Source organism: Protopterus annectens, chromosome 2.part2 (genome assembly GCF_019279795.1).
Source record: "Protopterus annectens isolate FY-2018-M chromosome 2.part2, PAN1.0, whole genome shotgun sequence".
Lineage (NCBI taxonomy): Eukaryota > Metazoa > Chordata > Ceratodontiformes > Protopteridae > Protopterus > Protopterus annectens.
In genome coordinates, this window is record NC_056730.1 from 555,121,669 (window position 1) to 555,147,672 (window position 26,004).

Here is a 26,004-nt window from a genome sequence, read left to right on the forward strand (position 1 = left end):
ACCCTTAGGGTACAAAAAATGCGAAGTGAGGTAAGAAGATGCCCCTAAGTGATACACACACTTTATGTGTATATTGCTTACAGCCTTTACATCTTGAAGGATCATGCTCCATTTGTTACGGATTCAATCAAAGGGCTCTTATGGAGGGTAAAAATAAGCACATGTTAAAAGGATTGTTTAAGTCTTCATTTTCTGAGGCTATTTCACCAGAGTCCGCAGCTTCATTTAAATCTGACAAGTCTCAAAAATGTTCTTCGACTCTGACGTTTTTTCGGAGCTGAAACAAAAAGTTCCTAGGCTGTCTGCTGCAAAAGATTCTTCAGAGTAGCCAGTCACTACCAGATCCAAGAGTTTGTCAGAGCAATTTGAGCCTTCTGCTCCGTCCTCTTCGGGTCCTACCAAATTTAGATACCACAGCCATTCTCCATTTTCGGAAATGCTACCTTCTTGACTCCCATTTCCCTTTTTGACTAAGTCCAGGATTCCAACCTTATCTACTCGGTCTATCAGGAGCATGTCTGATGGTGATGTGGACAGGGTAGTGCAGAGGCTCCTGAAGACACCAGCCTTGAACAAATTGTTATTGGATCTGCATCCAAAGGAATCAGAAACTGACAAAGTCCTCCCTATCAGCACCTGCTCCTCCTCTGATCTATCTTCTGGTTTCGGAGCTGGAAGATTCAGACATCCAACTGGTGTCTATCTCAGATCCTAGACATATGGGTTCCTCGGATCTGATGTCTGCCCTAATTGCTTCTGCTTGTTCAGAGATGAAGAATCTAGGAGCTGACAGATGGTCGGACATGGAGGGTGGGTCCAGATGTCTCCAGATCCAACCCTGCCTCTGGGGGCTTCAGCGAGGGTAAGTTCGGATCCTACCTCTGCCTCGGAGGTTCTATCTCCTGCACCAGGGATTCTCTCTGCTCTGGCAACTTTTTTGTCAGATAAAGGGTGTTCTTTGGATCAGGGATGAAGTGCCTTTGAGGTTATGAGGAGGGTAATGGCTACATCCCAGTTTCAGACATAGTCTATCCAGGATCTTCCTTCCAGATCTGGGTTGGTAACTCTACCTTTTCATATACCTTCTCCACAGGACCTCAGAGACCCCAGACCTCACGGCGTCAAGCAAGGGACCCCCCTCTTTTAGAACTTCCCCAGATTACCCCACTGAGGAAGTCCTTCAGATGAAGACTTGCAAGAGGAAGCATCTCGAGTCCCCAGAAAAGTCAGTCACATCTGATACTAACCTCGATAAAGCAGAAGGGTCCCCAAGGCCACCTCCTGAAGATGTCTGTTTTGGAGACATCCTGGAAATGTTAAAGCAAAGAGGTGACTGTCAGTCCACATCCTTTCAGCTGAGGAGTCGCTATATCTGAAGGCTTTCAGTTTTCGCCCTTCCACCTCTTGGGTGACCCCTCCTTCTGATGAGCTTATTGATTTAATCTTTCGGAAGGCTTGGGAGACCTCAGACTCCACAGAACCAACTCCTAGGAGGCCAAATAAATATATTACTGCCACAAAGGACAAGTCATTCCTCACTAAAGGTGTAGCAGTTGATGCATGACAGTAGTAGAGGCTCACCTGAGATGCCAAGGATTCCAGGTGCTTCTACATCTGGATAACTGGCTCATAACTGCCCCGACCACATAACTTCCACTAAAAACCAAGGACTACATTCTACAACTCTGTTCCTCCTTAGGAATTACCATAAATTACAAAAAAAAATCTGCTCTAGAGCCATTACAGAGCTTTATCTTCATAGGCGCAGAAACAAACACAACAAAAGGAAACTATCTGAGACCAGTTCCTCTATCCATCCCCTGAATAAAAATTCTAGTACCATGGATAGGTATGGGAAGTGCATTTTTTCATCAGCAACCTTTGCCTTATGATCACTGAACTATTTGACTAATTTTACTAGGTTACAGAGGGATCCCTTGAAAGAACTGTTATACTCTCTCCAATGAGCTATATCTGACGTGGTGGCAGACAAACTAACCACTCAGCTTACCACCCTCAATTCAGTTGTAACCTATTTCATGAGACTCATATCATATGCAGCAGATGTAATGAGTAGGGCAGCAGGTTCAGGCATCTCACTTAGGAGGCAGGTCTGGATGTACTTTTGTGATTTCACAGAGCCCTTCAAATCTTCCTTCATTAACACCCCTTTTGATGGCTCCTCTCTTTTTGGGCCCAATGTAAAAGAAATGTTTGCCAGGTGTGAACAGGAAGGCAAGACTTTATCTGCAGTTGGAGTACATTTTTCCACACCTACTAAACCCTTTCCCAAAGGTCAGAGAGGTAATGGAAAAATGTGGTTCAAAAAATCACAAAGGTCTTTCCAAGATACACAGGGTAAAAGTTTCCCTAGAGGCAGTGGGGGGAACAATAATGAAAGATGCCACCCTCACAGCAGGGGAGGCCCACAGAATCAGGGCTCCAGAGAATCCTTCTTTGTTTGACCTTTTCAAGACTCCTGAAGGGGTGCCCAGTTGCTCGCCTCTGGAGGCAGTCGGGGGACGATTGTCTCTGCACCTTCATAGCTGGCAAAAATAAAAAATGACAGATGGGTGCAGGACATAATATCCAGGAGTTATATCATTCCCTTCTCCTTCCCCACTCCAATAAACAAATCAGTTCCAGACATTCCACCCAGTCAAAAGGAACAAACAACCTTAGAAATTCAAAAGTTGCTATGAAAAAGGGTCATCCAAGAAGTTCCCGCAGACCAGAGAGGATTCGGAACTTACTCAAGGTTCTTTTTGGTTCCAAAGAAAATAGGGGACTGGAGACCCATTCTGGATCTCAGCATTCTGAACAAATCTGTGAAAAAGACAATGTTCTGGATGGTGACACCACAGGTGATATTATCATTCTTGGAAAAAGACAACTGGATGTGCTGTACATACCCTCAGGATGCGTACTACCATATACAAATGGAAAGGTGATCCAGAAGGCATTTGCACTTCCTGCTAGCTGCCAGTCATTTTCAATTTTGAGCTCTGCCCTTTGGTTTCACTATAGCCCCTTGAGTGTTAACCAAGTGCATGACAGTAGTAGAGACTCACCTGAGATGCCAAGGATTCCAGGTGCTTCTACATCTGGACAACTGGCTCATAACTGCCCTGACCAGATAACTTCCACTAAAAACCAAGGACTACATTCTACAACTCTGTTCCTCCTTAGGAATTACCATAAATTACAAAAACAAAATCTGCTCTAGAGCCATGTCAGAGCTTTATCTTCATAGGAGCAGAAACAAACACAACAATGATGATAGCAAAACTTCCACAAGACAGAGTGGATGATCTTCAGCATTATGTAAGAATCTTGATCAGAAAGAAAGGCTCTACTGCTAAACTAGTTCTTCAAGTACTGGCCAAAATGGCTGCTTCAGTTGTCCTCTTTCCCCTAGCTCGTCTCTACATGAGAATTCTTCAGTGGTTACTTTCAACACAATGGTTATTCTAGAGCTTCCAATAACACACAAGATTGTGATAACCAATTCATGCAAAATGGATCTTCAGTAGTGGATTCACTGTCCCATGGTGTCTCAAAGTCGTCACTTTATTCCTCCTCAACCCCAAGCCACAGTGACCACAGATGCTTCCCAGATGGGGGGGCATTATCTGAGGAAGATAGTTCAAGGCATCTGGCAACAACACTGGCCCATTTGCACATAAACATCCCCGAGATGAGGGCTGTGCTTTTGGCACTGCAAGCATTTCAAGACTCTCTTCCTCTGGAAATGACAGCAATCCAGTCAGACAACATCTGTGGTCTGGTACATAAACAAACGGGAGAACCAGATCTTACCCCCTTTGTTGAGAAGCCCTGAGAGTCTAGCCATGAGCAATATCTTCCAACCACTTTCTGATAGCAATGCACATTCTTGAAAAATCCACCAAAATAGCAGACAAATTGAGCAGAGCCATATTATGGCCTCACGAGTGGTCCCTCAGTCAAGAAGTTGTGGAAGAGATCTTCTGAAAATGAGGCCAGCCTTGCTGCGACCTCATTGCTTCATCCACCAATACCAAATGAAGCAACTACTTTGCCCTGATCTCCCCTCCGTGGGAGTCCTCAAGGGATGCACTTGTTCACGATTGGCCCTCGGGTCTTCTTTATGCCTTTCCGTCAATTCCTCTAATCCCTAAATTTCTGCAGAAAGCAAGTTTGTTGAAGATGACAATAATCCTAATTGCCCCCTACAGGCCTCGACAGATTTGGTTTCTTTTCCTTTGTTCTCAAGTCAGGACAACGATGGATTATGGACCCAGTTACACACCGTCTGTCTCACCCATCAGGGATGATTCATCCCAGTCTGAACAATTTCAAACTAACAGCTTGGCTGCTCCAGTTCCCCTGATTGCCAGGTTCCCTTTCCTTTCATCTACAGTCAGACACATTTTATCTTCTCATAAGTCATCTACATGTAAGCTGTACAAAGGGAAATGGAAGAGATTTGTTTCATGGGCTAACACTAATCAAAAAGACACCTTTACTGCTCCCATTCATTCTATGCTAGAATTTTTGGCAAAACTTTTCAGTGAAGGTGCTGCTGCAGCCACTATTTGAGTTCAGTTGGCAGCAATTTCAAACTTTCATATAGGAGAAAAATGGCCATGGAATTATGTCAAACAGGCTTTGTAAGGCCTTCTTGAAGGGAACTACAATGCTAAGACCCACATACAAAAATCCATCCCTGACTTGGGATCTGAATTTCGTATTGTCAAATATTATCTGTCCTCCTTTTGAGCCATCTGCTACCTGTGACAAAGTTTCTTTCTTGAAAAACACTCCTCTTAGTAGCCATTACCCCAGCAAGGAGAGTTTCAGAATTGTGAGCTTTATCTGCCAAGCCACCATACCTTGCATTTCATAAGAACAGAGTTTCTTTATGCACTAACCCATCATTTCTGCCCAAAGTTGTGTCTGAAAGTAACCTCAATCAATCTATTAAGTAATCGGTATTCTTCCCAAATTTCCAGAATAAAGGAAAATACTCACTACATCTACTGAACATTCATAGACAGTTACGTTTCTACCTACACAGAACTGCAAAAATCAGACAATCACACCAGCTGTTTGTTTCTTACACGGACACTAAAAAGTGGCTATCGGTATCAAAAGTCACCTTATACAAATGGCGTTCTAAATGTATTTCCTTCAGTTATAATTCTAAGAACAAAACTCTCGCTACCCCTGTCAAAGCACATTCCACCAGGGCAATAGCTACTTCTGCAGCTATTCAGACTAGGCTGCCTTTAGACAATATCTGTGCTGCAGCAACATGGGCACACCCACATACCTTTATTACTCATTACAAATTAGATTTGGCTTCCAGGAGTAGAGAATCCTTTGGTTCTATGGTTCTCAGTTATATTCTCCCATGAACCACCCAAGAATCAGGCAGCTGATGCAGTCCCACCAGTGAGAATAAAGGTGAGATTGACAACATCACATAAAGGAATAATGTACTTACCATAACGTTCCATGTGTGTTGTCCATCTCGGCTTTTATTCTCAGAACCCACCCATCATACTCCCTAGCTATATTCCTGGGAGACCGAGTGGCACTAATTTAATATTATAGGTCTCTATAGCCTCAGAAACCACTTTTCTGTTAAGCTATGACTAGCTTTACTTGTAATATTAGTTATCATGGGCAAACAAGATCTGAGGGAGTTAGGAAACTACATTATAGGTAAGGTAGAATGCCCACGAGTTTTGCTGAAGGCCTCGAGCTTTTGTAAAAGGCTGAGATGAATCCAGTGCATTTGGATCTGACCCACCAGTGAGAATAAATGCCAAGGTGGACAACACATATGGAACATTATAATAGGTACATAACTTCTTTTTTCTTGTATTTATTTCACATCAAATGGTTAAAGCTCTATTCTACAATAGACCCAACACCAAGAGTTTTGCTCAAAGCTTTTTCAATGTTGTGAGTTCCCTACTTGCAAACATATATAGGGACTACATTTCAGCTGTTACCAATTACCACAAAAGCAGTCAAAACATTTTGTCATTAACAAAACCAGTTGCAGAACTGCTTTATGTTCATATGTCGACACTGCTATCTAGTGGAATTTCCTAGATATTATTAATACAAAATTTTACTTTGTATGAATATTTGCTTATCTTTTAAATAACAAAAACAACAGCTATATCAATTTAGATAATTCCTCATTCAATCCAGGTTTCAATAGTGCACCCAACATTACCAACCATCTTCTTTCTTTACGATTCAATATTTTATGTTTCATATTTTTAACACATTCAGAAATTCTGTCAATACCAACAAAAGTAAACCTGGCTGACTTATGTTGAGAACCTGTTTATATAATGGGCTAGCTCCATTTAACATCTAATATAATTTAGATGAATAGCCATTCCAAAGTTCCTAGACAGCAAAGTTTATCCCATATAAAAACTTCCACAATAACATACTGCAAGGTATACGATCCAAGCTGTAACTCGTGTTACTAAATTTTGAATTTCAAAAACCTTTGAAGTATTGACTGAAGTAAAATGCCTAGTTTTGATCACAATAAACGAGTCTATATTATAACTACGAAACCTCACATATGCGAATACGGAAACGTCGACACATATTGAGTGAACCGCGAAAACACTGAATGTCCTGAACCATGAAATTAAAAATGTCGAATCGGCATAGTTGGCCAACCCCACCTTCCGCTACATACTACCTACCCAAAAAAAATAACCCACATACATATACTTAACAAAACCCTACTTCTAACCCTAAACTAAAGCTTACATATATTACTATGTACGCACTTACCTTTACCGGCACCCTAACCCTAAGGTCCATAACTATTGCACAACTACGTTAAGGAGCTATACCCAAACAAGATAAATAATCCACATACATGCACTTAACAAAACCCTACTTCTAACCCTAAACTAAAGCTTACATATATTACTATATATGCACTTTCCTTAACCCGCACCCTAACCCTAAGGTCTGTAACTATTGCACACTTACCTTAAGGAGCTGAAGGGTCAACTATGACGATTCGATATTTTTAATTTTGCGCTTCAGGACATTTGGTGTTTTCACAGTTCACTCAATATGTGTCGACATTTCCGTATTCGCACAACTGCGGTTTCACAGTTGTAATAGGTAACCCAATAAACACCAGAAGGTGAGCATTCTTTTGTGGCTCTATTTATGTCCTCAGCTGCCCTCAAACCTATTTTGTAGATAGAAAAATGTCTTTTCAAATTGTTACCATTTTTATATTCAAATGTACACTGCTGTGTCACCTTATTCTCAAAAATCTTTTATTTGCTATAATATTCCAGTGTTTTTGTGTCACCTTTTTAATTCTGAATGTGTTTGTTCCATAAGTTAATAAAAACCTTCCTTTTTCAGACTGCTGGGTACCTACACTATCTTTGTAGTTTAAAATGGTTTCCACTGGATTCAAGACCACTTGCCTCTTAGTTTCTGTTACTGAATCAGTGTTGTACTCCCTTTGTACAAAACTACTCACCAAATTTTCTGTCTCATAAATCCCATCTTCACTACATATCCTTCTCATTCTTAAAAACTGACATTTAGGAATAATCTTGGCTATATGTCTGGGGTGGCAACTACTGGTCTGGGTAAAGACTTTCTATGGGAAGGTTTCCTGTAGACTGTGGCTGTGACTACTCCATCTAACTTTTTAGTCACCATAACATCTAAAAATCTTATATGTAAGAGATTATATTCTACAAAATACTAAACTCATTTTGGTTTAGGAAAGAATAGTTGTGTAAACTCTTATCATAACCATAGCTGTCCTTCTCTTCCATGTTGCAGTATTCTCTGCCTCAGGAGACCCAAACATCGGGTCCTATACAAAAGCTTAAGCCTGATTGCTGTTGGGACATCACACACAGGGCCATAAACCTGAAGCCTTAAATGTGACATCTGCACACACAGACCTCAGGACTAACTGCTCAGTCAGACAGTTTGGTGAAGCCAAATGATGTCCTCCAGAAGTGTGAAGTGCCATTGGCTACCTAGTGTGGCCATAGTCTAGCTGGTGCTCCAGGGTGCTCCACAGACAGGTGAAAAGGCATGCAGTGGGATAGGTGGGAGGGAAGGAATACTGCAACTTGGAAGAGAAGGACAGCTATGGTTATGTTAAGATTTTACACGACTATTCTATATCCTTCTATTCCCATGTTGCAGTATTCTTACTGTGGGAGAGTACCACAGCTTAGGAAGGATGAACAGTGGAGGTAGAGGTAGCTGATTCCAGAAATCCATGCAGGATTGCCCTAGCAAAATCTGCTCTGGCTCTGGAGATATGGTCCAATTTGTAGTGTCTGATAAAGGTGTGTATAGTGGACCAGGTGGCTGCCTCCAGGGTGGAGGCTGTGTCCAGGTCTTTGAAGAAGGATTTGAAGGATGCTATGGCCCTAATGGAGTGTGTTACCCCCTGAACTTTGCCATGGTAGGAGTAGCAGAAGCAGATAGTTTTCCTGATCCAACAGGAGATAGTTTGTTTGGAGACTGCCTTGCCCAGGACCCTGGGATGAAAGCATACAAAGAGTTGATTAGATTTCCTTATGGACTTAGTTTTGTGCAAATAAAATATTAGCTGTCTGTGCCCATCCAGGGACTGGAGTATTCTCTCACTGTCATTGGAGAGGGAAAGAAGGTGGAGAGGTGGATGGGCTGATTTAATGTTAGCTCATTGACTACTTTGGGCATGAAAGAAGGGTTAGTGCACAGGGTCACCCTGTCTTTCTGGAAGATAGTGTAGAGGGGTCAGGCCATGAGTGCCTGTAACTCTAATACCCTTCTAGCTGAGGTGAGAGCTACCAGCAGGATTGTTTTCCATGTGCACATTTGAAGTGTTGAAGAACTGGCTGGTCCGAATGGGGCCAGTGTGAGTTTTTCTAGGATAAAGTTAAGGTCCCAAGGCAGTGGAACAGGCTTCTTTATTGGTCTGATATGCAAGACCCCCTTCAGGAACATATAAGCACACAACAAACTGAAAAGTGGAACTCAAACCAAAAGCTGTAGATGGAATGAAGGAGTGAACACAATTCTTTAGTACTTTCATTCAAATTTATTCTTCATGAACTTCCTCAGAAAAAAAGTTAACCTCTCAAAATTATAAAGTTACATCACATATCACATGACTTTCATGATACTTTAAATTAAAGGTATAAAATCATACCATAACAATAAAAAACTGTCTTGTTTTCCAAACAGCTTTGAATGTCAAAACATCATAAAAAATGTCTTAATATAAAAACATCATCATATTATTATGATTTGAATGTTATTTTAGTGCTAAAAACACTTAATAGTAATACATTCATTCATACCAGGGGCTCTGTCTGCTACCAAACTGATCTGCCACAATGACTCCATGCATTCTAAAATCAAATTGGTGTTCCCTATATAATCCACTTGTTGAACATAATCTATGACTGAAAAGGTGAACTTTTTAAAGTTCACACCGTGAATAGCATGCCTAGCTAAAGCACTGGTAAAGTCCATTTTCTTAATAGCAGGTGTGTGCTCATATATTTTACGCTTTAAACATCTAATGGTTTTTCCTATGTAATAACTAGGACAAGAGTCACATACTGCCACAGACTATGTTTGTAATCTCACAGGTAAACCGTCTGTGGACCCAAATAGTCCTTTTAAGATGTGTAATAAATGTACTAGATGTATTGCTTATATACCCTACATTGTTTACACTTCCTGCAGGAGAAAGTACCTCGAACACTATTCATATCAGTCGATGCTAAAGTGTGCCCCCCCCACCATTTTCCAAAATATTTTTGATGTTCTTAATTTTCTTATAGGTGAACTTGGGTTCTACACCGATTACCTGTATAAGTTCCCTATTCCCCATCAAAACCTTCCAATTGTCTTTAATTATGTGTTTAATAACACCCATCTCATTGACAATGGGGATGGGGAAAGAAATGGTGAACACTGTGTTGTCCTTTTTCCTCTTGTTACTTACATCACCAACCCCCCTGATGATAGGCTTGGCAGCGTTTTGTCTCAGAATGAACACTTCCTTATGTATGTTGATCCTTATGTATGTTGGTTAACCAAGCCTGGTCATACCCTCTTTGTTCAAAAAAATTTGTCGACATGATGACCTCTTGAAAAAAAGTGTCATCATCAGATGTAAATCTACTGAGGCAAATAAATTGCCCCTTATTCACCCCTTTCTTCATATGCCTAGGGTGTAAGCTATTTCTGTGCAAATATTGGTTGACAAAAACATCTTTCCTATAAATCTTACTCACAAAAGTGTTACATTTGACTTTTGATGCATTCAGTATGTCCAAGAAATTAATGGTTTTACCAAAACTTCCCACAGAAAATTCCAAAAAAATCTGTGGTTTGATTTAAGTCCCTAACAAAGGACTCAGATTCACTCTCATCACCAGTCCACAGAAATATCAAGTCATCAATAAATCTCTGATATAAAATAATGTGGGATCTTTGTGGGTGTACATACAAATATCTCTCCTCCCACATGGCCATTACAAGGTTGGCAAAATATGGGGCCATCCTTGCCCCCATAGCCAACCCTGAGGTCTGCTTATAATATCTTTGGTTGAACTCAAAAAAATTATTATCAAGAACTATATCCATAAGTCTGCAAACCATCTCTATTTTACTGTGTGTAAAGTCAGTGTACCCATTGAGGTAATCTCTCAGACATTCTATACCAGCATCTTGATTGATACATGTATACAGTGATTTAACGTCTAAAGACGCAAAATAAAAATCACCATGGGTGAGGTTAATGTCCCTCAAAATTTCCAAAAGGTGCCAGGAGTCCCTAAGGTATGACTTCGCTTTCTGCACTATAGGATTAAGTATGTAATCCAACCATAAAGAAATATTTTCTGTCTTGGTTCTCTTGGTTGAAATAATGGGCCTAAAGGGCGGAATTGTTTCTGACTGGTGTACTTTGGGTATCCCAAACAAACGTCCCATACTGGGATGTTCCACTAACAAATATTCATATGTGTCATGATCTAAACTACCCAGGCAAAACATGTAAAAAAGTTCAGTGTTTATTCTCAAAAAACTGTTGTTAATTACATTCTTACCTACAACAGAATAAGCTGTGTCATTTACCAACATGCCTTCAATATTTTTGACATAATCTTCAGTACACATAATCACCATCATACCACCCTTGTTAGCTCTCATTACTCTAATGTCTTTATTTTTACTTAAAATACACAGTGCCTGGTGTTCTTCCACAGTAAGGTTATGCATGTGGGTGTTCTTAACAATATTCCTCACGTCCAGTTCACACATATCACCAAACACTTGCAAGATGTTGCACAAGGGGGGGGGGTTATATGTGCTATTCTTTTTAAATTTGTTAAAAACCTCTTGTTTGTCTACATTTAAATCATGCGGTAGGTAACAAAGGTTCAATTTTCTCAAAAAAAGTTTGAAATCGACTAACAGTCTGGTAATATTAACAGAACTACTTGGTATGTAGGAAAAACCTTTTTTCAAGGCTGAAATCACATCATTAGATAAAACACTGTTTGACAAATTCAAAATGCGAATTTCAAAGTCTGAAACATTTAGTTCTTCTTTTTGTTGTTTCTTCCCCTTGTATTTGTCTCGTTATGAACCTGGTTTGAAAACCTGAAAGTCCATTTGTTGCCCATTTGGTCCACCAAAAAAGGACCTGATCCACGGGGGTTATTTGTAGATGAAACCACTTTAGCAAATGTTGGATTATTATTGTCAAACCCCGTTGAAACTTGCTGAACTATGTTACTGTTGTTATTATTGTTATTGTTATTAGGGACATTGTTGTTATTAGCGGTCATACTATTGTTGTTGACACTTCCATTATCATTCACCTCATCCTGTGTGACGTTATTGTCATTAGTTGCATTGGTATTGATAGCGTTCTCCCGAAAAGCCCACCGACTTTGAAAAGGGTAGGCCTCTTTTTTTGCCATAGGCCAAAAGGTCCCTTCACAGTTTGGACTGCTTCCTTGTGACTACAGAGGCTCTGTGCCTATCAGCTTTGGCCCCAATGCTACTATATAAGTCAGAAAGTACATTAAAACAACAATGTCCCTTGGTTTTATTGTCCAAATTTGCCATATTTTCTTTGACTGTGTCAATCTCTTTTAAATAATGTGTTACAAGCATATGCATCATGTTGACCCCTGTTTCATTGAATAAGTTGACCAACTCAATGTAAAATGGGTCACCAAAGTTCACACAGTTTGGAAATTTTGATAGTCTTAGTCCCTGTGGAACACATTTACACTTAATACATTCATTGAGATATACAATTTCTATTTCCATAGATATAAAGTAAACTGTGAGCTTCTCAAGCTCAAACATGTCTTTCCTGCAACTGCCAACATCTTCATAATGACTTGTAACATTATTACTAACAACAGTATTTACATTTTCACCATTCGGTTTGAAAATGATGTCCAAAAAAAGGATTGTTGACTTCCTTAAGCACATAATCCAAAATGCTAAGTGTACAATTCTGTTCCCACTCAGACCGCTGCTGCCGTTAGCAGGTGTGTTAATGGCGTCATTACTTTCATGCCTTTGCTCATTGTTGTTTATAATTCCCAATGGCAGTTGAGACTGTGAAAATGAACCCAAACCAACTGAATACTGCTGCTGGGACCCACACAATCTTGAAAAACCACCTTGAATGGCTCCAGTAACTGTCCTGGCAAGTTGTTCGGTGAATGCTGTAAACTGTTCAGGCACCGAATGTACTGAGAGGTTTAACAAGGTGTCCTGTGTACTCTCTTCTAAGGCCATCCCACTCTGGTAAAGTCAAAACACAAAAACGTATAAGCACACAACAAACTGAAAAGTGGAACTCAAACCAAAAGCTGTAGATGGAATGAAGGAGCGAACACAATTCTTTAGTACTTTCATTCAAATTTATTCTTCATGAACTTCCTCAGAAGAAGGTTAACCTCTCAAAACACACCTCTTATAAAGTTACATCACACATCACATGACTTTCATGATACTTTAAATTAAAGGTATAAAACCATACCATAAAAATAAAAAAATAACTGTCTTGTTTTCCAAAGAGCTTTGATTGTCAAAACATCATAAAAAAATGTCTTAATATAAAAACATCGTCATATTATAATTTGAATGTTATTTTAGTGCTAAAAAACACTTAACATTAATACATTCATTCAGTCCAGCGGCTCTGTCTGCTACCAAACTGATCTGCCATAATGACGCCTTGCATTCTAAAATCAAATTGGTTTTCCCCATATAATCCACTTGTTGAACATAATCTATGACTGAAAAGGTGAACTTTTTAAAGTTCACACAGTGAATAGCATGTCTAGCTAAAGCAATGGTAAAGTCCTTTTTCTTAATATCAAGTGTGCACTCATATATTCTACGCTTTAAACATCTAATGTTTTTTTCCTATGTAATAACTAGGACAAGAGTCACATACTGCCACATAAACTATGTTTGTACTCTCACAGATAAACCATCTGTGGACCCAAATAGTCCTTTTAAAATGGGCAATAAATGTACTAGATGTATTGCTTATATACTTATATTGTTTATACTTCCTGCAGGAGAAAGTACCTCGAACACTATTCACATCAGCTGATAATAAAGTGTGCCCCCCCCACCACCACCATTTTCCAAAATATTTTTGATGTTCTTAATTTTCTTATAGGTGAACTTGGATTCTACACAGACTACCTGTATAAGTTCCCTATTCCCCATCAAAACCTTCCGATTGTCCTTAATTATGTGTTTAATAACACCCATCTCATTGACAATGGGGATGGGGAAAGAAATGGTGACCACTGTGTTGTTCTTCTTTTTCCTGTTGTTTCTTACATCACCAACCCCCCTGATGATAGATTTGGCAACGTTTTGTCTCAGAATGAACACTTCCTTATGTATATTGGTTAACCAAGCCTGGTCATACCCTCTTTGTTCAAAAAAATGTGTCAACATGATGACCTCTTGAAAAAAAGTGTCATCATCAGATGTAAATCTACTGAGGTGAATAAATTGCCCCTTAATCACCCCTTTCTTCAAATGCCTAGGATGTAAGCTACCTCTGTGCAAATATTGGTTGACAAAAACGTCTTTCCTATAAATCTTACTCACAAAAGTGTTACTGAACATATCAAAAGCCAAATGTATGTCCAAGAAATTAATAGTCCTACCAAAACTTCCCACAGAAAATTCAAAAAAATATGTGGTTTGATTTAAGTCCCTAACAAAGGACTCAAATTCACTCATCACCAGCCCACAGAAATTGTCCACAACACATTGTCAATGAGATGGGTGTTATTAAACATATAATTAAGGACAATTGGAAGGTTTTGATGGGGAATAGGGAACCTATAGAGGTAGTCGGTGTAGAACCCAAGTTCACCTATAAGAAAATTAAGAACATCACAAATATTTTGGAAAATGGTGGGGGGGCACACTTTAGCATTGACTGATGTGAATAGTGTTCGAGGTACTTTCTCCTGCAGGAAGTGTAAACAATGTATGTATATAAGCAATACATGTAGTACATTTATTACACATCTTAAAAGGACTACTTGGGTCCACAGACGGTTTACCTGTGAGAGTACAAACATAGTTTATGTGGCAGTATGTGACTCTTGTCCTAGTTATTACATAGGAAAAACCATTAGATGTTTAAAGTGTAGAATATATGAGCACACACTTGCTATTAAGAAAAAGGACTTTAACAATGCTTTAGCTTGGCATGCTATTTACTGTGTGAACTTTAAAAAGTTCACCTTTTCAGTCATAGATTATGTTCAACAAGTGGATTATGCAGGGAACGCCAATTTGATTTTAGAATGCATGGAGTCATTGTGGCAAATCAGTTTGGTAGCAGACAGAGCCCCTGGTCTGAATGGATGTATTCATATTAAGTGTTTTTAGCACTAAAATAACATTCAAATCATAATAATATGATGACGTTTTTATATTAAGACATTTTTATGATGTTTTGACATTCAAACTGTTTGGAAAACAAGACAGTTTTTTTATTTTTATGGTATGATTTTATACCTTTAATTTAAAGTATCATGAAAGTCATGTGACATGTGATGTAATTTTATAAGAGGTGTGTTTTGAGAGGTTAGCTTTTTTCTGAGGCAGTTCATGAAGAATAAATTTGAATGAAAGTACTAAAGAATTGTGTTTGCTCCTTCATTCCATCTACAGCTTTTGGTTTGAGTTCCCCTTTCAGGAAAAATTAAACATCTGTGGAGGGTGGCCTAATGGTTAAGGTGTTTGCCTTACAAAACACGGTACAGGGTTTGAATCTCACAAGGGATAATTGGCTAGGTTTAAAATGGCTCGCAAGTGCAGTTAGCCTAGTACTAACCTATGAACCTATCTAACCTGGAGAGTAAAGGAGGGTTTAAGTGTAAGCAGGCAGAGATTGCAGATAGGTGGACTTTCACTGAAGAGTATGAAAGGCCTGCCTTGATAAGTTTACACACATAAGCTATGACTAGAGGGACATCCACTAGAAAGGGATCCCTATGTCTTTGGAGACACTGTTTGGAGAATATTTCCCATTTTAAAATGTAGGATAGTCTTGTGTTAGGTTTCCTGGCCTCCCTCAGGACTGAAAGCATGTCCTCAGAGTAGTGGTATCTGAAGGGTATTAAAAGTTTATCACCCAGTGTTAGACATAGCATTTCCAGGTGAGGGTGGATGAGAGTTCCCTTCTGCTTTGTGAGATGGTCCACCTTGTGGGGTAACTTGTGCTGACTGCCCCTGGCAACGGATAGTAGAAGAAGGAACCAATGCTGCCTTGGCCAATAGGGAGTCACCAGCAAGACTTCTGGCATGCCTCTCCTGATCTTCAGAAGGACCTTTTGAATGAGAGGGAAGGAGGAAGGCATACAGAAACTGTTCCTTCCATGAAATGGTGAAGGCGTCCACTCTCCAAGCTAGTGGGGAGTAGCCTTGATACAAAATGCTTTCAGTTGTCTGTTTTGGGGGGAGGCAGACAAATCTATTTGAGGTGTACCCCACTGGTGGACAATGTCTAGAAAAACTTCTGTGTTTAGCATCCACTTGTGATGCAGAGAGGATGATATGTTGAGAGAATCCACCTGGTGGTTGTCCCAGGATGGTATGCAGGCTGCCTGCAAAGATAAGTTGTTTTTGGAGGTTAGGTCTCAAATCTGGATTGCTAGCCTTCAGAGGATAAAAACCAAAGCAGAATAGTTGTTAAAATGCAGAAATGGGCAGCTAATGACAAGGTCATATTTTTTGTAATATTCCACTTCAAGTATCTTATGTTTTTTTTGTAAGAGAAGCTTTCATTGTTGTAAATTGTTTTTTTTTTTATCTTTGATTCTATTCTTTGCCACAGGAAGTTTTCTTAGAGAAGTATGATGTCATTTCCTGGTTCTAGAAACTATAAAAGGAAGTTGGCCATCTTGTTTTAATTGAATCTGAAGAAGTCCTGTTAAACAGGATGAAAGCACTAATTCCAAATTCCAAGTGAGAAGTAAACTGCTTTGTTTATTTTAAAGGGAGTCTTTATTGTCTTTTGAACCATTCAGCCAGATTTGCAGAATGACATTGTGATTAGCCTGCAGAGGATATAAGATGTGGTCCCCCCCTCCACTTTGTTGATGTACCACATGACTGTGGTGTTGTCTGTGAAGATTTGAAGGGGACCTGGAAAGGATTTCAGTGCCAAAATGACTGCAGTCATTTCTCTCACATTGATGTGTTTTTCTGCAGGTGTGACTGCCAGCATTCTTGCACCTTGAGGCCCTTCGTGGTAGCCCCCCAGCCCAGTTCTGATAGGTCTGTGTGCATGTACTGAGCTGGTTTGGGAAGAGGAAGCCCTAGATTAATTTTAACTTTTTGGATCCACCACCTTAACCCTGCCTTTAGGCAGGGTAGGAAGGGAATCTGGAATTCTAGAGGGTGGTTGTGTTTTGACCAAATATTCTTTAATTAGATACCACTGTAGATTTCCCATGTTCATCCTGGCTAATGGTAGCATAGGAATGGTGGCTGCCATAAGGCCCAGAAGTCACAGGAATTTTCTTGCTGATAGTATGTACCTCACAAGACATCTGCAACAGCTGGAAAGGCCACAGAAATATCTCACTAAAAGAATCACAGGCCTAAAGCAGATGCCATATGCTGATCATCTAAAACAACTCCAGCTATACTCTGTGGCATATCGTCTACTCAGAGGCAATCTCTGCTTAACATACAAGGCCATGTCAAACCCTGAGCTGTTGAACATGCTCAACTTAAAGAAATCCCAATCCCTCAGAGGCACATGCTCCAGGGATCTAAACCTTGTCATCACAATGAACAAAACATGCTGGAGGGATAGGTTCCTGACCCAGAGACTCCCCATACTCTCGAATAGACTACCCATACATGTCAAGCAGTGCACCTCCTTGGCCCTCTTCAAAAGGAACCTTGATGATTGGATGGGAGATAGGAAATTCACCCCAGGGATCATATCAGTCGCCCTGCTAGACCGGGGTCCATAGAAGTAAATATTGTGGGAAGAAATATCCAGGGAATTGTTATGGCCAGGCTTGTAAAGGCCCTAGGGTTGATAGCCTAGTACCAACCTATGAACCTATGAACCTGGAGCAGATCCTGGAAGTGGCCTGTTAAGGAAAGTATTTTGTCCTGAGGATGGAATGCCTTCATCAGGTCTGTTTGGATCCAGCAGCCCAGAAAGATTTTGTCCTGCTATTGTGTTAGGGATGATTTGGGGAGATTGAGGGTGAACCCCAGACCCTATAGCAGAGACATGGCAAACTGCAGATTTATTTTAGGGTGACTTCTTTTCCTGCAAGAATGAGGATATCATCTAGGTAGGGGCAGATTTGAATGTCCTTGGTTCTGCAATAGGCTATGGCTGGAGCAAGGCATTTGATGAAGACCCTGGGTGCACTGGATAAACCAAAGGGCAAGGCAGTAAACTGAAAGTGAGAATAGGGCCCAGTGAAATGTAAATACTTTATATGGGTGGGTTTTATAGAGATGTGGAGGTTGGCCTCCTTCAGGTCTAGAGTGACCATGAACACCTGTACTGGCAATAGTGGAAGGAGAGTTTGGAGGAATAGCATTCTGAAGGATGGAACTTTTAGGAAGCGATTTAGAAAGGACAAATCTAGGATTAGCCTCCATGGCCCATCTTTTTTTTGCTACTAGAAATAGCCGTGAGTAAAAATCTTTTCCTTCTTGTCCTGTGGGACAGGTTCTATGGTTTCATGGGTCAGTAGATATTGTATAATGTCTAAAATAAGGTGTAGTTGGTTTTGGGTGGGAATGGGATCGCCCGAGAGGAGGGCCTTTCTTTCCAAGAAAGGAAGTATCCCTCTTCTACTATTGCCAGGATGCAGCAATCTGAAGTAATTGTTCTCCAGAGGGGAAGGCAGTGGGAGAGGCAGGCTGACAGGGGGAGATAGGCAAGGCACTTATTGTTGGTGCCATTTCTGTCATGAAAGGGCTGTCTGGGGGTAGGTAAAGAAGATGCTTGTCTGGTAGAGGTCTGCCTCCTGGTTCCTCTCCTATGCCTGGAAGAAGAAGGGGTAGCATTGGAGTTTTTTTTCTGACATAGTCGGTCTTAGCTGGACAGTTTCTGTAGTACTTAGGTATAGGGGATACCAGAAGGTGCTTAATGTCTTGAAGCTCCTTGCTTTTCTCCGGAAGATTCTTAAACAGTTCAGCAGACTGCTTCCCAAACAGGAGGATGTGGTCTAGAGGAGCATCAAGAATTTTGGATTTGAAATCCTCAGGCAGGGGTTGAAGCTGAAGCCACGAATATCTGCGGAGCAACAAGGTGGATGCAGCAGATCTAGCAGAAGCCTCTGCTGCATTATAACTGCAACTGATTGAGTGTCTGGCCACCTGAGATGCCAGGGAAAGTTTTGATCCTACCTCAGTCTTTTTAATAGAGTCAGGCAGGGAGAATAGGAGTGTAGATGCTTGGGAAATCAAGTCCAAGGCATACTTAAGCATATGGAGTTGGTAACTAATAGCTTTGAAGGCTAAGATGGAAGAGGTGTAAACTTTCTTCCCTAGCCTGCCCTTGTTTTTGCTGTCCTTGTCAGTGGGCAGAAGGGACAAGGATGAGGTCAGTCTTGACTGCTTGTCTGGGGCTATAGTAATCACTGTAGGGTCTGCCAAGGGGGGGGGGGGACTTCACAAGAAATTTGTAGTCATCAGGCACCTTGTAGAAATGATCAGGTTTCTTAGGTGCAGGTGGCTGGGAATCAGGATTTTTTGATGCTGATGTAAATGCATCCAGGTATACAGGTATAACTGGAGGACTGGCAGACGGTGAAGGAAATTCAGTTTGCAATAGTTCAAAATATCTTTTTTGAGTTTCAGTCATTTGGGAAGTATCCCATTTGAAATATTCTTTCATTTTAGTTATGGTCTCCCCAAAAGTGATATCTTCAGGTGGAGAGTCCTCTTATATGGATTCCTCATCAGGGGAATAGTATTCTAGAGGAGAGGCTATCTGTGCAGAGCAGGTAATAGACTCATCAGATGATGATGAGAGAATTTCTTCCTCTTCTTCATGGGAAGTGGGAGGCAGTACAGAAGTGGCTGAGGCAGGCCTTGGGCTTAGCATTGGGATAGTGGAGGGAAAGGAGGCCGAGGGCCTAATAGCCACGAAGGCCTGCATCAGGGACTGAGTAAAAGATTGCCAGTCAGGAAGCCTCTCTGAAGAGGGAGATAAATGTTTACTTTTTTGTTTTCTTTTTAGAGGAGTAGATCTGGGAGAGATGAAGGCATAGATTCAGAGGCTTTGGATTCTGGTGTCTGAGATGGGCATCCAGTGGACCTTAGTTCCCCCTCAACTTTGGTGGTAACCAACGTCTGATTCACCTCCGTGGGCATGCCAGACGGTACTTCAGAAATGGTTACCTCAAAGGGAGCCAATGAAGTAGATGGCTCTAACGACCGTCCCTCAACCCCTATATCAGTGGCTGGTGGGGTGTCCGATGACAGAGAGGTCGAGGAAGCAGGATGTGAAACCTTGGCCTTTTTCTGAGGTGGTTCCACCTGGGCGTCTGACTCTGGATCCATCCTAAGTGCTAATTTTTGAATTCTCTGGTTTTCCAAGTAAAGATTAAGGGTGGCCAGATGGCTTCTAAGCATTTTAGGGATGAAGGATTGGCAAATGGTATGGTCGTGTTCCCAGCCTAGACAAAAAAACGTAATGGTCATGGGCATCTGTATGAGGAATTTGACATTTACCCTTCTTAGCAGACATCAGCTAAAAAGGAACAAGCAAACCAAGCTCAAGCAACAGTAATTGAAAGAATTCCCCAACAGGGTACTTAGCGTTAGACATCTTGATAAGTAGAGGAGTGATGCGATCGATCTGACGCTCGACTGTGGCAGAAAAGTTCTGAGGTCTGTGCTTGCTGACGTCACATTTAAGGCTCCAGGTTTATGGCCCTGCATGTGACGTCCCATGCATCAACAACAACCAGGCTTAAGCTTTTATATAGGTGCCAACATTTGCGTCACCTGAGGTGGAGAATCCCACACTAAGAATACTGCAACATGGGAATAGAAGGACATCACAACAAAATTTATCACTTTATCTACCCCCTCTATTCCAAATCATCCAAGAATCATCTAAAAATCAAAACCATGATTCAATATAGCAGAGAACATTACCATAATTCCAGATATATTATTCTGAAAAAACATGAAAATATCTGCATCAGTTGGGGAAAAATTTTCCCACGCTGCTATTCTAATAATTTGCACATAACATTCTTACTGAAAAAATAAAACATTCTTAGATAAAACTTGCTGTAATAACTTAGCCAAAAAGTCATTAAAACAAGGTTCATAGATTCATATTTACCAAGAAAATGTTTTACTGCCCTTATTCTCCCTTCATGTGAAATACTAGTATATTATGCACTTACATCCAGTGTGACCATATATGCTGCAACTTTCAGGGCTTTATCTTTTAACATATTTAAAATTTATGTTGATTCCATACACCACTACAATACTCCTTTTGTGCAGTTGGTGTTTTCTATTTTTCTGATTTACATATACATATATATATATATATATATATATATATATATATATATATATATATATATATATATAAGCGCTACAGAATCCTGAAAGACCAAAATCCTGAAAGTTCAAAATCCTGAAAATTCAAAATACTGAAAACACAAAATCCTGAAAATACACAGGATACCAACACTTACTATATTCCAGTACAAGTACATACAGAAACATATTACCCTTCAACTATATGCAGGGGGCAAGCCTCCCTGTATCTCCCATGTGGGGGGCTGCACCCCCCCACCCCCTGCTACTTAAATATATCAGCTCTGAGATTGCACTTCAGGTGGGCTTGCTCCCCTGCTTATACTTGTACAACAGTAATATAGTTTGTGTTTTATTCTTTCTGTAAGTGTTGGCATCCTGTGTGTTTTCAGGATTTTGAGTTTTCAGTATTTTGAATTTTCAGTATTTTGAACTTTCAGGATTTTGGTCTCAGGATTTTGGGCTTTCAAGATTCTGTAGCACTCCCCTATAGATATATATATATATATATATATATATATATATATATATATATATATATACATATATATGAGTATATTGCATTTTATCTAAGACACGTTTCATATAATCACAAAATATTTTGAAAAGAATCATCTTACGAGCATTTAATCTAAAACTCTCCACTCAGTTGAATCACATTACATCTAAAATTTTACATATAGCAAATACTTCAATACTTTCTTTTGTAGGGGGGCACCCCCATACCCCTATGTGTGGAGCTTCACTCTTATACCACCTTACTAACTACACAGTCATGTAACCATACAGAAAAGAGAAAACTCACACATTAAATCACTGCTGGTACACAAACACAAATCTCTAGAGTCAGGGATACAGCATACCAGTGGGCATTACCAAGGTACCAGTAAAGGTCACTAAGTTGTACTGCAATTCCTATGATCCAGAACCACATCAGCAGTGATTTGCTACAGCCTTAGACACTTTTATCTCAAATGTGATTCAGTCATTTATGTTTTCAATTAAATCTATTTTAGATAAACTGTAACTCTTTTTTTCTAGAAGAAATATATTGTAGATCAGATGTCATATATATATCACATACGTGCACACATACATAATATAATAACTGTAGCAATTTTCTGGCAAAAGTTTTTGATCTGGCAGTTTATCACATCTGCAAAAATGTGTACATACAATACTATAATTAGGTCATATTTTCTAGCAAAAGTTCTTACTTTGTCAGTCTGACAAAAAGACAATTTCTGCCTACTAGGTTGTTGAATAGGCACAGTCTCATAGATACTTGCTATCGATGTGGTCAGACAGACCATTGAGGAAGCTAGGCCAGTTTACCAATTGCACTGTCTGGTTAACTGACTTGCTCAGAGTCACACAGTAAGCAAATGAAAGTTGGCAGAATCAAGCCCTGGTCTAAAAAAAGCAGCTCATAGCATCAGTCCTCTACAGTATCTGCCAGACAAGGACCGAAGCTAATACCTTACAGCTGTGATACAAGAGATCATATGCACTGAGCCACAAGTCTCCACCACTATCCTTAAATGAAGAAAATGAATGAACAGGTATCTTAAGCAACAATCATATTAGGTGGCAGATGGACAAATACAACCCTTATCTGTTCACAGCTCTCTGAGACCTTCTAACAATAGGCTTGAAAAGTAGCCTGTCATTGGCATCCTTATTTATTGGCTTAATACTCACAGAAGGTCCACAGTCATACCAGTTTCTATCACATAACAGTGGGCATTATCAAGGTATGAATGGCAAGCTGAGGCCCACAAAAAGACAATGCCTCATGACAGCACATTCTCTGTTTATCACAGTATTCACTAGTCCTCTGATTTATTCATCTGCTATGGTTCTTGTGATTTATTGCTTTTTTTACAAAAAACCTGCCCTGTACACAATTGTTGCTTGGCTATTCTACTTGCATTGGCATATTGTTTCTTACTGTCCTTCTCCCTGTTGTATGTACTCCTTATCACTACAATGAGGCTGCTATACAACAAGTACTGCAATTGACTTTTGTGCGACCCAGTGATCACAAATTTGCAGCAGAAGAGGCCAGTAATTGAATGCTTCAGACCCATGCTGCAAGTGAACCAATCAACGAACAGAAAGAAGAGCTGTGCTTCACTAAAACAAACAAGAAGAAGATGAAGGTGATGATCTAATTTCCTTCCAAAATGGACAACTTAACTTAAAATGCAACAAGTAAGATCTTAGAATTTCAATGGGTATCACCCCCCCCCAAGTTTAAGAACTTTAAGTTTAACTTTTTGTAATTAGAGCTTACTACTCAATTGTACCGATTTTGCTCCTGTATTACTCCATGCTATGATCACTTCTACTGTATATATACCTTTATTGTTATTGTTTTCCCATTTATCATGTCATTCTGTGGATCTTTTCTCCCTGGGCTTTCACTGAAAAAGGACCTGTGTCCAGTCAGAATTTCCCGGTAAACAAATATAAATAAATAAATAATAAATAAGAGCACTCTATAAGATTTAATTTTCACTTCTCTCTAAGTTTGTCCCTGCATCATAGTAACAGCAAAGTAAAAGGCTGGGGACTCAAGTAATCCAACATCGGGGTGCCTGTCCGATTTTAGCAAGGTCTTATGTAACATGCAGAATGCATGCAATTACAGATGTCAGCACTCTGAGCTAACGTGGAGGAAGAAGCGAAACACAGAAGAGAGCCACAGCACCATCAGAAAAGAAAAGACACTTAGCAGCTCTCTTCCTTTTGAAAACTACTTAGAATTTATATTTACTCATAGAAAACAGTCAGTCAACAAGTCAGCCTTGTAGTTCAGTGCATTTCTTTGTCCTCCATATGTAAATGTTCTGGAGTTTGTGAAAAAAAAATCATTAAACACCAAGCTTGTGCTTTGATATTAGTTTTGAGTTTTGTCATTCACCGAGCCTGAAAAATGTGTTATAGACATACATTAACAAGGGTGTCTCCATCAAAAATGCTCACCTCATGGCTATGCAGAGTTGCAGGAAAGGACAGACCACTCCCCATCCAGCTCATCATACCACATCAGTCTGGATTAAAAGAACCACTTAGAGGCTTACAAAAGAAAAAAAATAAAACTTCTCTTCTAACTGTTGATGCTCCATCACCCAGGATGATTATACCTCATAGGATAAGTACAGCAATACAGCAAAACCAGCATCTGAGACATTCACTCGGTATATGTGTGGGTCACCCTTCTACTTCGGTATACGTATGGGTCACCCTTCTACTTTTACAAGGCATTAGGGACTAGACTAATTTTTCTAAATCTTCCCTAAGAAAACAGTAGTTGTCAGAGAATATCTAAAATATAGTATCCCCCTCCCTTTTACTGCTTTTCAAAATTCAGCCATGTGTTTTTCAAGCAGAGCTAAAGGGGGGAGGTCACCAGTATAATGATGGATTACTCGGCTTGTAATTTCACTGGTGTCCATCATAGGATCCACAAATTTCATGATTAAAAGTGCATCAAACTGTCATGTCAGGTAATGTAGATTCATCCATATGACTTCAGACAGAGCTAAGAGGGAACAGTACTGAAATCACCTGTACCAGGTTAATAAACCCCCTTTATAGTCATTTTTCAACAATAACATTTAAGAATTCAGATGGTTGCAAAGTCAGCAGAGTAATCACAAAGGTGGCTGAATACAGACGTTTGTTTGATGCAAGTACTGAAATAGCTTATTATAACATATGTCAGAACTGTATTAGATATCATACAGGCATAAAAAATGGCCAGAACTGCACTAAGTTCAGAAATGTGTGGTGTGTGTGTGTGTGTGTGTGTGTGTGTGTGTGTGTGTGTGTGTGTGTGTGTGTGTGTGTGTGTGTGTTTCTGAATGAAAGAAAACTGACCATTAAATCCAATTCTTATAAGAACAATAACATACATTAATTCACAGTAAAATGACTTAGTACAGACTCAGTTAAAATGTTCCACGTTCTCCCTCATACTTAGAGTGTGCATGCAATCACATCACCTGTCACTGTAATAGGATGAAAGAAGCGCTCGAATCTCTGCCGACACAGCATTATCCTGAAGCAGTAAGCCCTCACAGGACGAAGAAGGGTGGGTAGGAGCTGATAGTCAGTGTTCAAAACAGCCAAACAGAAAAGAGAGAGAAACACACAAGGGAGGCAAAGATTTGCAATGTTACAGAAAGCACCCCATAACAAGCAGGCAGTAGCTGAAAAAGCAAGATGCAGTTAATGTGAAAGTCGATTTTATTTACAACAGGATTAGTAGTTTTTTACACACAGGCCATGGTTGCTTGGAAGATAGCAGACAGAATCACATGCATTAATTTATTTTCAGAATAAAAAAGTAGAATTTGAACATGATAATTCTTAAGCTATTTAGATGCAAGGCACAATAATGAGGAATATAACATTCCTGGTTTCAAACTTAAATACTTTTGCGATATATCTTGAAATTAAAATTGAAATGAGAACAATTTTAAAAGTCCAATTAGAACACACAGACTCCAAGCAACCCTCTTTATAAAACTGGCAGTGAACTTCCCTCAAAATAAAGACTCATCAGAAAATTAGACCTGGGTCACGACAATAAGACAGCAGAAGTATGCCTGCAGTATGCTGACTAAATGGCTTTGCCTGCAATACTATTATCTTAATTTGTTTAAAGTTTTCTCAGTTTGTATACCTACCCTCATCCAAAGAAACAGTAACCCTGTCCAGTCCTTCCTTAGACATTTTTGTATTCCTTGTATTTCTTTTATACTGTTATTTATTTAAGAACAGATGTGTAAACATATCCTCTAGATCATCAACCAGTTAACCATACAATATTTAATTCACTGCTGGTCTGTCTTCCTTTAAAATGAT

General features: G+C 39.8%; 1 protein-coding gene across 4 annotated transcripts in view; it reads right to left on the minus strand.

Annotated features, from left to right (window-relative positions):
• Nucleotides 1–26,004, minus strand: part of RTKN (rhotekin) — a 1,021,076-nt gene that overhangs the window by 77,399 nt on the left and 917,673 nt on the right. Inside the window, exon 12 of one of the 4 annotated variants that reach the window (XM_044064018.1) lies at nucleotides 25,140–25,239. The exons of the other annotated variants lie outside the window; for them this stretch is intronic. Within the exon in view, the coding sequence (XP_043919953.1) occupies nucleotides 25,140–25,239 (100 nt within the window). The remainder of the gene's footprint in view (nucleotides 1–25,139; nucleotides 25,240–26,004) is intronic. 4 annotated transcript variants of the gene reach the window in all.